Source organism: Chaetura pelagica, unplaced genomic scaffold (genome assembly GCF_000747805.2).
Source record: "Chaetura pelagica isolate M959 unplaced genomic scaffold, ChaPel_1.0 scaffold248, whole genome shotgun sequence".
Lineage (NCBI taxonomy): Eukaryota > Metazoa > Chordata > Aves > Apodiformes > Apodidae > Chaetura > Chaetura pelagica.
In genome coordinates this window covers 2,522,878-2,539,943 of record NW_009954309.1, presented here as the reverse complement: position 1 = coordinate 2,539,943, position 17,066 = coordinate 2,522,878, and the positions used below count along the sequence as shown (strand labels likewise).

At 39.8% G+C, this 17,066-nt stretch overlaps 2 protein-coding genes across 2 annotated transcripts in view; one reads left to right on the top strand and one right to left on the bottom strand.

Annotated features, from left to right (window-relative positions):
* Positions 1 to 16,454, bottom strand: part of SEC23IP (SEC23 interacting protein) — a 21,544-nt gene extending 5,090 nt beyond the window's left edge. The window contains exons 1-17 of the mRNA XM_010003992.1: positions 16,409 to 16,454; positions 13,735 to 14,258; positions 13,033 to 13,228; positions 12,337 to 12,530; positions 11,946 to 12,035; positions 10,016 to 10,136; positions 9,645 to 9,734; positions 8,882 to 9,023; positions 7,556 to 7,764; positions 6,494 to 6,612; positions 5,719 to 5,889; positions 5,240 to 5,335; positions 4,863 to 5,063; positions 4,091 to 4,246; positions 3,272 to 3,374; positions 1,841 to 2,026; positions 756 to 918 (exon numbers count right to left, since the gene is read on the bottom strand). Coding sequence (XP_010002294.1) covers positions 756 to 918; positions 1,841 to 2,026; positions 3,272 to 3,374; positions 4,091 to 4,246; positions 4,863 to 5,063; positions 5,240 to 5,335; positions 5,719 to 5,889; positions 6,494 to 6,612; positions 7,556 to 7,764; positions 8,882 to 9,023; positions 9,645 to 9,734; positions 10,016 to 10,136; positions 11,946 to 12,035; positions 12,337 to 12,530; positions 13,033 to 13,228; positions 13,735 to 14,258; positions 16,409 to 16,454 — 2,807 coding nt within the window. The remainder of the gene's footprint in view (positions 1 to 755; positions 919 to 1,840; positions 2,027 to 3,271; positions 3,375 to 4,090; positions 4,247 to 4,862; positions 5,064 to 5,239; positions 5,336 to 5,718; positions 5,890 to 6,493; positions 6,613 to 7,555; positions 7,765 to 8,881; positions 9,024 to 9,644; positions 9,735 to 10,015; positions 10,137 to 11,945; positions 12,036 to 12,336; positions 12,531 to 13,032; positions 13,229 to 13,734; positions 14,259 to 16,408) is intronic.
* A 20-nt stretch (positions 16,455 to 16,474) lies between these two features.
* MCMBP (minichromosome maintenance complex binding protein) overlaps positions 16,475 to 17,066 on the top strand; it is a 16,697-nt gene continuing 16,105 nt past the window's right edge. The window contains exon 1 of the mRNA XM_010003991.1: positions 16,475 to 16,490. Within this exon, the coding sequence (XP_010002293.1) occupies positions 16,475 to 16,490 (16 nt within the window). The remainder of the gene's footprint in view (positions 16,491 to 17,066) is intronic.

Genomic DNA, 17,066 nt, shown 5'->3' with positions numbered 1-17,066 from the left:
ACTCTTTCCTCACCAACATCATTCTGCACAGCTCACCAACTGACATCCTAGCTTGCCTGCTGCATAGAGGTGTGCTCTGTCCTGTTGCCAAACACAGTTGACACATCCTTTGTTCTACCATTTCACAGCTCATGCATTTTTGTCTGTGTTTAATTTTATGACAGTAATAAAATGCATATAATGACATACCACACAAAAAAAAAAGAAGAGCAATTCATAAGGGCAAATACAACAGGTCAATAGTTACTGCTGTTCCTATAAATGGGATTATCTCTTTCTCCATTTGAAACACGTGCACACTTCGAAAAAGTACATCCAAATCCAGGTAAGGCAATGGTGCACTGCAGCTCTGACTACAAGATGACACCAGACACTGCTTCTTGCTAGACAGATTGTTCTGTAGATGAGCAACCACTGTACCCTCATGGGTACATCCAAATTTACAGATAGATCAATTCACTATGCCTTTTTCCTTCCTTTTTTTTTCTTAATCTTCAGTAGCAGAGCATCAATAACCAGCAATTTCAGTCCAACATAGAATTTCACCACATATTGTAGTCTAATACAAATCCTTCATGAATAGTTTTATTCAAAATTTGTCAAAATGCTCAGAGCTCTACTTCTTCTGAAAATTATGGTAGCTAAAGGCGTGTATTTTGAGTATCAAAGTTCAAGAGAACAGTATGCTATGTCTTTATTGCAAACAATTATATCAGAAAAGTAGTATTTATAGAATCACAAACATTTCCTCTTACCAGTAGCACAAATGACTCTGTAGAGCAAAAAGGTATTCATTGAAGCTTTCTATTGGTTTTTCTTGCAGAACATAATCAATACGACGTCCTCCGTTTAGCATTCCAACCTTCCCTAAAAAATCTTCATCTTTTGGAGGGTCTGGACTTTCAGTTATCTTCTCAGCTAAAATTAAAGAGCTTAAGATTTAAACAACTTCCAAGCACAGCCTGCTTGACTGTAATCAAGAAATACTGCATGTTTTCTCTGCTGTGATTTCCAAGTGCTTGTAATAAGACAACACTAACAGCCTCAACTGACTAGCACACCACTGCATAATTCAGATTGGTTACTGGAGCTATAGGCTTCTCTCTTTCATAAAATGTTAAACAGTTTGTTTGAAAAATAGCTCACACAAAGCAGTGGTGGGGCAATTTCTTCAAAAAGCCACTGTTTATACATAAGACAGATCCAGTCATTCTACAAGGGAATAACCTGAAATAATGGATTTTTACATTCACCTTGCACAGAGTCAATCGCTACCCTCGATTTAAATTAGAAGGAATGTTTTGTCTTTATAAATATAGACAAAGACACAATTATTCAACACTGACAGGTAATTCACAACTAGGAAGCCTGCCTATGGTAGCATGAGGGGTAATTTTTATATCTGACACGTTATTTTTCCTCAACTGCATTTTTTTCTGTTAGAGAACATACTTCAATGCTTCTTAGCTCATCCCAAAATATCAGCAGAAAACTACCAAACAGAATAAATCTCAAAAATACTTATTTGTATTAATTTGCCCTGAGAGGAAAGAAAACACAATTGATTTAGAAACCCTTTCTTCCAACAGGAAGTTGAGAGGTTATACAAAATCAATCCTAAAACACCCTTCAACAGAAACTGTTAACTTTTCCTTTGCAAAAGCACCAAAAAAATGCAGCAGTAGATCTTACATGTAGTACTCTTGCTGAATACTCCAAAAGCACAAAGGCCTCCTCAAAAGGGCCAGGAAAATCAATAGCAAGCAATCTCTAGGAAAGTCAAGTTTCTGCTAGTTTGGGATTGATGAGTTGTAAGAAAACCAATACTGTGACTACATACCTTCTACCACTTGCTTTTCTTCCTCCTCTTTAATTTGGTTAGCTACTTTCTCCAGTTCTGCTTGTAGCTGAGTTGAAGATGTATGAGCACGTGCAAATTCATTAAGGGTCTGCCATGCACTCTTCAAAGAGCTAATAAAACCCTGTTTCAGATCAGATCCCATACGAGAGAGAGAGTCTTTCAACTCTAAAAAATAAAGAAAATCACCACAGTAGAAGGACTTAAAATTATAAACTAAAACCAGAATTATTAAACCCTGTTAAAAAAAACCTCCCCAATCATTTGGAGAAATAGGCCTGCACATCATGAAAGTGTGTTTTTTGCTTCTCTATTCCATTTTAAAAGATTAGGTGAAATGTAATTCATACACAATTAATCTGTCACTGTGTGGGTCACTAGTACAGGGAACAGTCCAAAAGCCTCTAAGACCAGAAGGGTCCACAAAAACAGTACACAGGCCAACCCCTCAAGATCATCACCACCTGCAATCACCCCTAGCATCCTGTACTAAAGGAGAGTATAGAGAGACTAGTTTCAGACTCCAGCACAGCAGGAGAGACCAAAGGAGCTCCCAGTGTCTTGCAATAGCAGTGAATGTGGAGAAACACCCCCAGGTAACAACCCCAGCCTGTAGTTCTGCTAAAGCTCAGTAACTGTGTCACCAGTAACCAAGCTGACTGGTGAGAAACTGAACAAGGGAGAGTTCTCCAAAATAACTGCTTAGAATCACATGGGTCACATCAGGGCTCACAACTATTCCACAGAACATTCAACGACATCAAAGAAAATCCAGTAAACAGCAACAGACCATATTTTTCTCCTTTATTACACATTCCTTCTGAGACCTGTAACCCAAAACATTCCTTTCCTAGTTCAGGAAAGCAGACTCATTCTAATGTACCATGCTAAAGCACAGAATCTGCAGAATTTCTCCATCCAAGTGCCTGGAGACAGGCTTTCAGGAGGGCTCTGTGAACTTTTACAACAGTAATACCAGCAACTGTATAGTAAAACTTACTTCCCTTGTTAAATTTTGCATACTTAAGTACAGCACCTTGATCTGACGTGCACATGTGAGCAACTAAATCCAATCCCTGCTGGCTAAACACTTCATGATTGTCATTATGGACAAGGTAAATGAAACCAAGAAATTCTGACTCACATCATCATATTAAATTAAGGAGAAAAAGCGATGAACAGCAATTTTAAAATGAAACACTGATAATTAGAGACTCAAATCTGAAGAAATTACAATTATCTGAATGCAACTGTGAATGCCCAGCTTATGTAGATGGGAGGAATCCGCTCTGATGTTTAGGGAAAACATGCAGCTATCCAGGAACATTCATTAGTCTCTTGAAATTCTACAATATTCTAATACATCAAATGAGTTAATTAGGAATGAGAACCATATATGAAATAACTTTTTACCCAGATGAAGTCTTTTTCTGCCTTTATGATGTGGAATAAGAACTGGTTTTAAATCCACATCTTCAACGATCATTGGTTCTAATCTGTAAGCTACTGGATCAAGCTGTTAAGAAACAAAACGTTGACATTCATCACCACATTACAGAGAACATGAAAAATCCCTATTTATTATTAATAAGACACATTTTTTAATTCTGTTTTATTTCAGTTCAGAGAAACTCAATTCAGGACCATTTACTTTAATCATAAGGTTAAGCAGGTTCATTACCTAGTTAGATCTTGTTCTAATACAGACAGATTCTAAGAGGAAACAACAGTGAAAGAGCAGTAAAGCTGTCTTCTACTAACATGTCACTGTTTAATTGTCAAACAAGATGGGACAGAAGAGGACAAATATATTGGATGCACTATGAAGCCTCTAAGGATTTCTAAATTTCCAAGAATCTAAACTGAAAACTCAGTGAAGTTCTGTAAATGGATCAAGTATAAACATTTTACAAAAATCTACAAGAGATGCTTGAAATTAATGGGGGGAAAAAAATTGTTCTTTAAGCTCTGAAAACAAACAGGGCAAATACCAAGCTAATCCATACCTAGGATGCTAGGTATGGAACCTAGAGTTCCTGCTTCACTTCTGCAGTAAAGACCTCAAACATCGAAATATGTATTTCAGTTGGATAATTATTTTTTTTAAAGAGTGTTTTGAGAAATCTATGTAAGACAACAGGAGGTGTAATTATCAGAGGTTAAAACTTAGTATTCTGCATTATTGTCATCTACACAAACTAAAATAAAATCTCCAAAGTACTTGTTACTTACTGGATGATAGATATTGAAGAAGCCCTTGCAGGTAGGAAGCCTGTAGTTTTCATCAATCTTCTCCACACCTCTCACAGTAAGGAACACACCAATAGGAGAACCAAGAGCAAAGAAAATGTCCGGCTCAAAGTCCAATGAACTGTAAACCACAGAAACCTACCAGACAGAAATCACACACATAATGTCCCAGAACTGCCAGCTAGTTAATATAATGCTCAGTTAGGAAGGAAAACCAAGTTGTGTGTAAGATCAACCACACACTCTGAGGACTTGCAGGAAGCTTCAGCTGCATTGCCCTCCTCCATACTAATATTATATACATTTTAATACTATAATTTTAAAATGCTTTTCTTAAAAGAAATTGAGAAGTACAAAATAAAAATAATATTTACAACAGGAAGTCTCTGAGGACTGGTTTTTGGGCTGTTTGAGGCAAACCATGTAACAGCTACTATATTAAAAGTAAAACCAAAGAACCATTCCATTTGATGTCATTCACACAGCTCTGCTTCTGAAACAGAGAACCATGTTTACAGCTCACTCACTCACAAAAGAAAAAATGAATTGTAATGGCATCCTTGTGAAAATCAGCTTTGCTTTTTAGTAGTCCAAACCACTCCCCCAGCCCTCCCTCCCTCCAAGAAGTTCTATGTCAACACGACTTCTGTATAACCATCAAAGGAAGTAGCACAGTCATGGATATTAACAAAACCAAACCAAGAAAAAGGACAGAACTCTTCCAAACAAATCATTCCAATCTCTGGAGTCTCACCTGGCCAGTTCCAACTTCAAAGTACTCGTAGTCAATGTTCACAGAAGAAACAGATGCACCAACTGGAAGCTTCCTCTTTGAGTGCAGCTGACCTGACTCTGAAGGGGAGACAGAAGTCTCTTTTGCTTTCTGGACATCTTCTTGAGTTTGGAGTGTGGCAGCCAGCACTGCTTTCTTTTCAGCTACTGCTTTCTTTTGTTCCTTTTGAGACAAGTTTCAAAACCAAGGGGAAAAAAAGAAAAAAAGTTTATTTCACAGTTGTCCAAATTCCTTTAATATATCCATGTTATCAAGGATATTAGTGAGTTACTTCACAGCAAGGAATTAATTACTTTTGCTTAACAACTTCTTATTTCATTCCTGAAAAATATATTTACCTGCTTGGCTGCTCTGTCTTTCACAAAATTAGTTATTTTCTTTCTTGGTCCAAGAGGTATCCCCATTTCCTTCAGGTCATCAACTGTACACATGAGCTAAAAAAAAAAAACCCAAACACACACACACAAAGCATACTTCATAACTTTTCTTGTAACATATATCATTTCTTATTTGCAATGACTTAATTAGATAAGACACTTTACAAAGCTCCAGAAATTACATAGGAATGAAAAAGGCATGATAGATATCAAGTGCCCTAAAGTAAAGGAGAAGAAAAAAACAAGACAAAAAAAGTCACATAACATTTAGTCTTCATGTCAGATAATAATTATCTTACCCCATTACAATGCTTCATGACTAATGGTATACTAAACTCATAAGGAAAAGAAACCAACAAAACCCAAAAACAAAACCAAAAAAGCCCACCAAAAATCCTCCAACATAAACCTCCAATCCTGGCAAGTCAACATTATTGTACCAGAGACTCCATGTCTATTTTCTCCTTTTCAAATACGTTTGCATATTCTGACAAGCTAAGCATCTCCAGAGTCTTCTGCAAAGTAGGAACATCATCATCTACTTCAGGCTCACAAAGATCATCACCAGAAGTAGTGACTGAGGAGCCCAGGGAACTGGTATCTTCAGTTATCTTAAAAAACAAAACAGTACAGGAACAGAATCACATCACCTAAGAGTGACAAGCCAATATGCAGCAAGTAAATACGAGTTCAGTTATTCTCTCTTAAGAACACTGTAATGTAAGCTTTGTAAATTTGTGCCCATTTTTGGTAAAGCAGGACACTGATTTTCCACTCATAATAGATCAGAAAATTATATATTTAAAATTATTGAGAGGCAAAAGGTCTCTTGAGCTTTTCAACACTCAAAGGTATTTTCTTTTTAACCATGAAACAACAGGTCACTCATTTTAGCCAGAAGGCAGACAGATTCTTTTCCTCTCACACACCTCCCCCACCATTCAGATACTGTTAAGACCAAGTTATATGTTCACAAGGGTCAAAGCTGATGTTCATGATCAAATCCCATTACTGGCCTACTTGAAATTTGAGAGAGATGCAAACAGTTCGTCCTGACAACTGACCATACTTACAGAAGGGCACATTTCCATTAACTTGTTAAAATGGACTATCAGAACCCACAACCAGGTTTCAACTAATAAATTCTGAAAACTTAAGGAAAAGTTACTGAAGGTATCAGACCTATTTGCCTGGAAAGACTAGCATCTGAATTACCTGTTTATCATGACCAGCCACGTCCTTTACAGTCCCATTAACTCCAGAGAATGGTCCAGTATCTACTGATGAAGCCAAGTCCTTCTGGTTTGACAATATGTCAAACAGAATTAAAGAACCTGGAAGCAGGAATTAAAGTGGCCTTGGGAAAAATGTCAGATTTTCCTGTCCCCAAATCTGAAGCAAGATTTGTATGCAATAGTAATAGCAATGTATAGAATAATCAATAAAGATGGCTGAATTAAAACTAAAATACCCACTTAGTAACATGAACATCACCATTCTCAGCAAAAAGCCAATGTATTTTTTTTTCTCCCATTCATGTGAAATAGGTTTATGTAGTTGCCATGATTAAACTACCTTTACTTAACCACCTTAGAACAAGAGGAAATGGCTTCAAGTTACATCTGGACATCTGGGGAGGTTTAGTTTTTAGGAAAAGCTTCTTTACAAGAAAAAGTTACTAAGCACTGGAATGAGCTGCCCAGGGAAGTGGTTGAATCACCATCCCTGGCAGCATTTAAGAGAAGTAGAGATGGGGTGCTTAGGGACATGGGTTAGCAGTGGGCTGGAAGAGCTAGGTTAGCAGTTAGGTTAGAGGTTAGACTGCATGATCTTACAGGTCTTCTCCGACCTGAATGATTCTATCATCTTAGACTGCTTGCCAAACTGGAGGAAAAGTACCAGACCTAACTAGTAGGTCACAAGCCTTTGCACCACTTATTCCAAAAATTACCTTACTTTTACTGATTGGGGTTCTAAGACACAGAAGTTAAACACCTAAGAGACACCAGATAACCTGTCAACTTTTAAACACAAATAAACTAAGCCTTCATGAAGGAAACTAAAGCAGAGGGGTAAGAAACACACGCATCCGTGAAGTACTAACCTCCCAAAGCTTTATAAACCTAGTTCCTGAGACATGCTTCACTTCTAGCCAGCTGTGTTCTGGAAGACAGCCATGCCCTGTCAGCTCATTTTAGCCTTATGCTTAATGAAGATTCCATTTCCCTTAGCGTAGTAATGCTGGTTTTACCCCAGGTCAATTGCTTAGCTAATTACCTAAACTGTGGCCAGCCACAGAGACTCCTCCTTTGAAGTCGGGGTTGCGACTCATGAACAGGGCATACAAACGGTTCATTTCCAGCCCCACTTTATCCACGATGGTCTGGCAGTAGGTGGGGCTGTTGTAAAACAGGATGTCCAGGAGCGTTTCATTGGTGAAGTGCCGCAGGCGCCCGATGCTCGGCAACGTGATTTTTTTTATGTTCCTGGTAAGACAAAACCATCAGAAGCATGAATGCCTTTAAAGAAACACAGGTAACACCTTTTCTGACTTTTGAAATGCCCGGTAGTAGGGCTGCAGTGTAAATACTGCAGATATGGTCTCTGCAAACACCAAAACAATATCTGTTCTTCTGACCTCCTTGCTTATGCAGACATCAGCGCTAATTGTGCATATTTGAGAGAGACACAACTTCCTTTTTTCTCTGCAGGCTGAAGGGATGCCTGAAAGAACCTCTTCTCTGTTCCAACACTTCTCTAATATAGTAACAGGGAAGTTTTGTGAGCAGATTGGTAGAAGTGGAAGAGAAAAATAACTTGCTTATAAAAACTGAAGGTAAAATTGAAGTAACAGGCAACATAACACTCCCTTTTTGGAGGAAAACCTTGGCATCACCATCTGCCTGCCTGGAGTTAAGACAGCTGCAATGGAATTGCTAGAGAAATGAGACTGTCTTAGTTAGTTAGCATTGCCTGGTTTGATTAGGAGAATGGGGATCTTCACTCCTCTTGATAATGCAGTGTTCAAACGAGAACAGAAGACTCAAATCTTAGGAAAGCAGTATGGCTCAATTGAGGGAGCACAGTCTGGAGAACATCAGCATGTGCTCTAAGGGGCACAGGTTGTGCCCTTGCAATTTCTGCTTCCCCATCTTTGAGCAAGACAAAACAGTCTGAAATATCAAGTGACAGCACAAGCGTAAGCACCAAGAAGTTATTTTTAAATGGATTTTTAAATGCTGCAATACTCCTACCCAAATACAGATACTTTGCTTAAAAAATAAAAAAAAAATTAGCTCAACTGCCTAATCATAATTCAGGTACTACACTAGGACTGGACAGGTATTTTTCCCTATACTCCTCATCAGAATGGTGACTTAAAAAAATTAGCAACCCATAAGAGCACATTAATTTCTATTTTTCCATAATTCAGGTACTACACTAGGACTGGACAGATATTTTTCCCTATACTCTTCATCAGAATGTTGACTTAAAAAAAATTAGCAACGCGTAAGAGCACATTAATTTCTATTTTTATCCACTTTACAGAAAGTGTTAAGATGCAGTTTGTACAACATGCAAAACATTAAACAATACACTCACCTGTCTACCCCTGTTGCATCTCCATGAAGAGAACTATGCCAGTGAACAGGGAGGAATTCCACCCTGCTCACTTTACGTTCTTCTAAAGATTTCTTAAAGTGAGTCTGCAACAACTTCAGAGAAACGGTCCTAAAATCATCAACTGTAGAGAATAAAAGTAATGAAAACCTGACACCAGTACTCAAGTAACACACAATTACAAATATTTTTTTCCCTCTCCAACTTCAGGCATAGCCAAAATATAAATGAAGGAAACTGCAGAGTGGAAAAGTCTTTGTAAGTATCACTCCTCTATCTATAAAGAAGAAAAAACATGTATGTGGATTTTCCAGCAAGCTTCTATTTATCTCACAATGAATGCATTTTTATTCCATGACCAGACATGGCCTTCTCAATTTACTTAGTTTAAAAAAAAAAAAAAAAAGCAAACAAAACCACACCCCACACACAAACTATACAAAGCAAACCCATACACCCACACCAGAAAAAAAACACACCCCAAAGCCAAACCACTCTGCAAGTCTAATATTGAGGACTAATAATAACAGTTAAAGCCGCAAGACTGACAAAAGACAGATTCTGCCTTTGGAAAAAAAAAAAAAAAAAAAATCAGGAAAAAAATCCTATCAGAAACTGAACTTCTTAACATTAGATACTTGGGGTTCTTTTCAAAAAAAACAATTCCTTATCTGAATAAGATACAGAGACCCACATTTACACAGTTAACAATATATGACTGCTCATTGAACAGGCAAAAACTCACCACATTCAACAATGCTTCTAAATCTCAAGTCACATACAGGACCTATGCCATGAACCATAAATACCAGATGGTCAATTTGGGACATTTCTCCTGGAGAAAAAGAAAAAAAAAAAATGCAGAGTACCTATATATACTGTAGTGGTGTTTGACAAAGCTTATTACATAACTTGGTTCAGGATATAACATAACCCCCAGGATCCTTTGATTCAAATAAAACAAAACCAGATAACCTCTTTCAAGCTGCTTAGACTGAGGAACAGGTTTAGTCTTTAGGCATGAACAGTGCATTACAGCTCCACTCACTAGGGCCCAACTTATGCACAGAAACAAACAGCACTCAAGCTGCAGACCCAGGTAGAGTCATCACGTACCATCAGGAATTTCATCGTGGTCATCATCAATTCCACGCTTCACCACCCTTGGTCTTGCCTGACCATCTTGAGTGGTGCCCCATTCATCTGGTGTGGCAGAAGGCTGGAACTGAACTATGACCTGAAAAAAAAAATGCATCGCCCAGTTATAAGCAAAGAAAACCCTTCTCACTCATACTGGCAGTCTGAAAGCATTGCATGGTTTAACACTTTTTTGTTTGATTGCTTTACCTTGCAACTGAGACTCAGCTGTGTTCTTCAGGTAGCACACATGGAAACAAAGCCTCAGAAAACCCACAGGCTATTCCCTATGGCAGCAACAACTTCACTAAAACTAGACTCCAAAATAACTGATAATTTTCTTAATTGTGCAAAGCAACTAGGCAGCTTAAACAGTAACCACTAGTTGAAGAAGCAGGCCTGCTCAGTGATTCTTAACACCTCAGACAAGGATTATTCAAACTCCTCTTTCCTAGATTCCCATATCCACTCTTCCTTAGCAGATTGCTGTTGCTGTGAGGAAACTGAACACTGCCTCTATTCACAATTACCCCATCATGAGGACGAAAAAAAAAGGAAAAAAAGCACAGTGCTTTCCAGGGAAGGACAACAACATTCAAAGTAGCCCAGAAATCCTAGAAAGTGAGGAAATCTGTAGTACAGCTCTTGGTAAGACTTACTCTGACTCAGACCAAGCTCATGGCACCAAGTGGTTTAAGTGTTCCTTCTCTAGGCTATTACTGGACAGAAGCCCTTAACCAGCATTAGTAAGTACTTAGAGAAGGGGAGCAACTGTGATCCTTTCTGGCCCTTGGATTATTTATTTCTGTATCTGTGATATAGTTAATAGTTATAGTGATATATTAGTATTGATATATTAGTAATATTGAGTATTATAGTTATAGTGATATAGTGCATAGTTAAGAGCACTGGTTATTAAGGCTAAAGTCCACAGTTTAATCACAAGAGACTGTTAGCAGAGTATTTATAACAAAAAAGCTTTAAAAGTTATTCTACTTTCTCAAGGCCTAAAAATTGCTGCAGTGGAGTATTTCTCATGGCTCAAATACACAAACTGATTACCTATAGTTAGATGAATGTTCTTCCCCACATGGAACCATAGAATAGTTCAGGTTGGGATGTTTAAGGGTCCACCCCCCCTGCAATGAGCAGAGACATCTTCAACTACATCAGGGTGTTCAGAGGCCTGTCTAACCTGACCTTGAATGTTTCCAGGATGGGGCACCTACCACCTCTCTGGGCAACCTGGACCAGTGTTTCACCACTCTCATAGTAAAAAAACTTTTAACTTTAAACAGTTTCTCCTCATCTTTCTCACTACTTTTGACACATCCCAAAATATGGTTGGCATGCTGGGATGTGAGCGCACACTGCCAGCTAATGTCCAGCTTTTAATCCACCAGGACCTCAAGGCCCTTCTCCATAGAGCTGTTCTCAATCCTTTTGTCCTCCAGCTTATATTGATATTAGGGATTTCTCCAACCCAGGTGCACGTGGCTTGTCAAACCTCATGAGGTTCACAGAGGCCCACTTCTCAAGCTTGTCCAGGTCCAGAGGGACGTCATCTGGATAAAAGCTCTTTGTTTAAATTACCTTCCATTTGGTACAGACTGAGGTTAAACTCACTCAAATTGCATCCCATTTTCTGCCAGTCACACTGGCGAATGCCAAAACATTTACTATGTAAGCCCTTCTTCATCTGAGGTCTCAGAAAGCTTTGTCTTTTAATCACATGACAGCCATTGAAGCAAGCAGTTCAGTGTTCCATAAACTATCATCTTTAATGCACACATTCCAAACTACCCACAACTACAGTTCAAGCAAGACTAAGACTGCATTCAATTTATGCTTTCAACCATCTGTTCATTTACCCCTAATGAATTCTGTTAGAACAAATTGCCAGAATTACCTTGGGATTATGCATAACAATTGTCTCCCCGTTTGGGAATTCAAGTCGTCGATGCCATTGATTTGTAGTTACAGCCCTTTTATATTCTGCCTGAAACAGTACACAAGTTACACAGAGTCAGTATGCCTTCTCAGACAAACTAATTTTTGGCCTTGTTCATCATCTGTCATGTTAAGGTTATAATTGATATAACTTTATTTACACAGAAGTGTCACATGATGCACTACATAAGTTGATTTTAGGCCACAGGGGTGCAGGACCTATACGTGAGCAACGTGGCCTTCCAGCCACTCCCCTTTCCAGGACTGGCTTATTTATGTTCCAGAAAGTGCATTCTGGAAATCATTTTCATGAACCACAAAAAGTAAGTTTACGTAAAGGTAACACACACCTCTAGCTTCTCACTGAAGTCCTCAGTGTAAGGAATAAACCGACTGTCCTTGTCTCCTTTATAAAACCACACGCAGCGTCTCACTTCAGAAGGCTCCTCTTCCCAGTACACTGCTTTCCTTACTCTGTCATACAGGAACACATCATAGCGTCCCCCATCAGTGCTCAGCACCACGCTCTCAGGATCAGGCTGGACTATGACACAAAAGCCACACAGTTACAGCACTGACACAACCAGCCCTCGTCTCTCACCCCAGCCCAATTCACTTCTGTGACAAACCCTAGGTCATGAAGACAGATAGTTACACTATGAAAGAGAAGCTTCACAGTATCAGGCAACCACTGTGTTGCTCCTAAAATGCTCCTATATGCTCTCAACCAAACAAAACAGCTTGTAAACAACTCCCAGATGTGAACATTTATTCCAGAGCTGACAGAGCTTAACAAAAAGGGAAACCAAGGCAGAGATAACAAGGAGTTCTATGTGAAAATGCAAGATACACCTTAACGCTGAGTGCATCAACCAAAAGATAATGCAAGTGAATAAATTACATGGCACAAAACACATTTTTAAGAGATGTATGAACATTACCTATTACTGCCATATCTCACTCTTTCATACACAAGTGTTCTTAGTATCTTCTAGTCCTTTTGCTCACCTCTAAACAAGATACAACTAAAGATTTTAATAACTTACCAGAATTATAGACTTCCTCTAGCTTTGCAGAATCCAGAATGCTGAATGGCATCCATATCTGCTTATCCTCCACCTCCTTACAGTAGAACCAGTGGGGCTGAACTGGCTCATATTGGTTCTGCAGCAAAACAGGAGGTGCCTGGACCAGTGGACCCGCAGGCCTGGTAGCTGGGAGCTGTGACTGAGACTGTGGAAACTGAAAATACATACGAGTTCATCACCTCAATCTCACATAGTTTTTGAAGAACTGATCTACATTTTGCTACAGAGAACACCCCAAGTCTTAATGTTCCACATTTTTTCTCCCAAGAAACCAGCATGAAAAGAGATTTTTAGCTCATATCTAAGAAATGGCTGAATGGCCTGATTTACAGCAGAGTCATCAACAATGCAGCAGCACAGCTGAAATGACAGCAAACTCAGTAAAAAAGAGCAACAGAACTTCACAGCCTGGCTTTGTTTCTGATGCCAGAGGCTCACGTAGCTGCAGCCTCAGGGTAACCTCACTCCAAAGATCAGGGTGTTTTCCTAAAGAAACAGTTCTAGGCCAGTGCTAGTGAAAACATTTTGCTCTCAGAAATGCTTCAAGACTTCCCCTGGGGGAAAAGGAAAAGCCTCAGAAGATAAAATAGGCAATTTGAAGAGGAAAGTAACTTAAACTGTTTTGTTCTGGCACCAGGACATGAGGAATTATTTCTATACCTGTGTCAATGCCCCTGGAGGTGTCTGATACATCTGGACCGGTGGTACACAGGACGGGGGGGGAGCAGGCGCAGGACTCTGCTGCAGCTGCGGTGGAGTGAGGTAGGGATTAGCTCTGCTGCTCAGCGTGGTGTGCCGGTAGGGGTTATATCCCTGCTGGGGTGTTCCCTGGGGAAGAGCAGAGGCATTTGCAGGCGGGGGACAGCTCTGCTGAGGAGTCTGATAGGCCGCAATCCCAACCTGGGAAGTAGGTGGCGCAGCGTGAGAGGACTGCGTCCCGGGAAGGTGTGGAGAGAAGGCATTTTGCCCATTCTGTGACCCATGTGGAAGTGAAGTTGGAGGCCTGGAGAAGGCTGGTCCTCCAACAGGCGGTGCAACAGTTGTTAAGGGTGGCTGCCCAATACTTCCGAATGGATCGCTGCTACTGGGGACTTGGGAGAAATAGCTGAAGGTCTGTGGTGGGTTGGTGCTGGCAGAAGTCTGACCCAAGAAGCTGTCCTCTTCACCAACGTCTGCAGAATCATCTGCAACAACAAAAAGATCACCAGAGATATTGTGAGAAGTTCAAGCCCATTAGTATGTGCAGTCAGCATGTTCTGTAATATCACCAGCTGTTTCCAAAACTCTGTTGGCCCCTATAGACATGAAAGAATTACAAAGCTTACACATCCTTGATGACTAGACACACCATAAAATGAAACAAAAGATAACGCATCTTCAAGAACATCTAAAATACTCTGTAAAAGTCACCCAGTGTACACATATAAAACAACAAAAAAATCTGAAATAACAGACCAAAGTATGAAGAAGTCAGAGCCTTCCCAAGAAAACCAGGCAGATACCTGCTTCCTGAGCACTAACATCCCTTCCAATTTCCCTTATGCCTACCAAATGCAAGAGCAGCCTTGGTTCACTTCCTTTCACCAGGAAAACAGTTACCAAGCATAGGAATTCATGTTCTAGTTTTTAGAATTCCAAGATCAAATTCAAAAGTAGTGCTGAAGGACATTCCCAAAAAGACCTTGCCTATTGGTTAGGCAATCCATTCTCCCTGCTCCTTGTACCCTTGCAAGCTTTCCCATTTGACTTGCAAGGTGGCCACAAATCAACAGCCCAACTCACTTAATGAGCAAGACTTACTCCTGTTCTCTCTAAAACTTAAACCTGGGATGGTTTGAGCATCACCACCTGCTGAGGGAAGAGCAACTTGCAAGCAGCCCATACAATCTGCTGAAGTCCTAACAGCGTTGTAATCTGCTCTGGCAGTCAAATAATCCCCAGGCTGTGGGGAAGAAATCCCAGAGCTATCAGTTCTCTGCTACTCAGTCCCCAACCAAAGACAGAGACCAAACAACTCTGCAGCTACACCAGCCAATAATAAGGAGTATCAAGGGAGCACAGGGGAATCCCCAGAAAAGCCTCCCTAGGAAGCTGCTGTTCTAATTAATTAATCATAAAAGAAGCAGCTGCCATGATTAAAAAGAACTATTTAAAACACCTTTTACTAAATGGCCTTTTCAGATGGTGTCAGTCTGAGGCAAAGATCCCCTGCACTCATATATTTCTCTTACTTTCACCAACAGCATCTTATTTCACATTGATGAACAAAATCTAAAACCAAAACATGTGAACCAGCAGATAAAGAATGCCAAAACCATGTCTAAGAAACGACCTCTATGAAGTCAGGCCTATGGATTATCTCCCAACTACAAGGAGAACAGCCATTAATACTAAATAAAATGTCTCATCCTCTAAACAGTAACATTCTTTCCAAAATACCTGAAGCAGAGCAGGCAACTCCCCTCACCAGGTCAGATCACTATAAATATGTAGCAATGTGCTGAAGGGTGTTCAAGGCCTTTACTAAAGGCCTGCTGACAGAACACCTGCTGTTCTGCAATTTCAACTAGGTTTCAGAGATTTAGTCTAAATGTATCTTCTCTTGCAAAATGAGGTTGTAAAAAGTTCTGTCAAAACATTTCTGCATATATGCATGCACACACAGTCCTCCAATACATTACTATTTCTACTTTCACAAAAAACTACACTGGAAGGTTAAGATCAGACTGGCAGAAAAAGCAGAAATTCATACAAACAAAAATTCCCTCTGAGTGTACAATTTTCACACATAAGGGCAGTGTTCTTCCCATATACAAAACAGCCCTTCTTCAACAGTGATTGTGACAAGCTCCTGTATGTCCCTCCCTAAATAAGCCCTTAGGTGGTTGCTCACAGATTGTCACCTGACAACCACAAGTGACATTAGTTCACTTCCTCCTCATTGGGAACACTCCTCTCAATCGACAGCAAGTATATTGGTAACTTCACCCACACATGAGCCAGACAAGGTGTCTTCTATCATCAAGCTGCAAAGCACTAAACACTCATGTAATAAACATTTCTTGGAGATCCAACAAATTTGTGACAGCAAAGAGCTTCCTAACGCTGTCTGCAAAATGTCAAACAATTCCCAAGATCAATCCTTATTACATCTTACACAATTTAAAATTAAAACTCAAGAGCTTCTTCTTTGCTGCTTCCAACTATGATTCAAGATGCAAATTGCTCTACACAGACAGACCCCTGTAACTCCTGGCTGGTGCAATGGGCCACAGAAATGGAACATTTCACTGGATGGAAGGTTTACTGGGACAGACACAGAATGTGGCACAACCTCTGGTACTGGAATTCACTCCAGTTGCAAAACTACGGATGTTCATCCGATCAAATTTTAAGTGACATGGACCCCAAAGAATGTGGGCAAGCTAAAAAAAAAATGCTTCAAATGGCAAACATTTTGTTAAATCTCCAGATATGTACTCCACTGATTTCCAGCTATATTAATATTTATCTAAGATAAAACAACATTGAAATAGTCTTGGATTTTGGACTCTATGTGCACCAATAGAGAAAAATTTAAAATATCTTGTTTATAGATGCATTTCTACTGTTGAGGGCTTTAACCTCAGACTGAACATGTTTCCAGAAAAATCCATTCCTTTCTCTGAAACAGAGCAGCAGATGTTAGGCTGCACATGCATGTGTTTGGAACACCACTAAGGCTTTGGAAGGAAAGGATATTAAAACCACGGTTATTTTATTAAGGAAATTTAAGGTGCCTGCTTTACGTGCTATTGCCACATAGAAGAATAAACAGAAGACAACACGGCAGGGCAGCTTAAGGGAAGTGAAAACACAAGGCGCACTCCTGAATGGAAGCACCGAAAACTCGGCATCGCCGAAACAAACCCGCTAACCCAGGAAAACTGAAAACCTGATAACCAGCCCCTTCCCTGCGGCACAGAGCTGAACACCGAGCACCACCGCGGGGC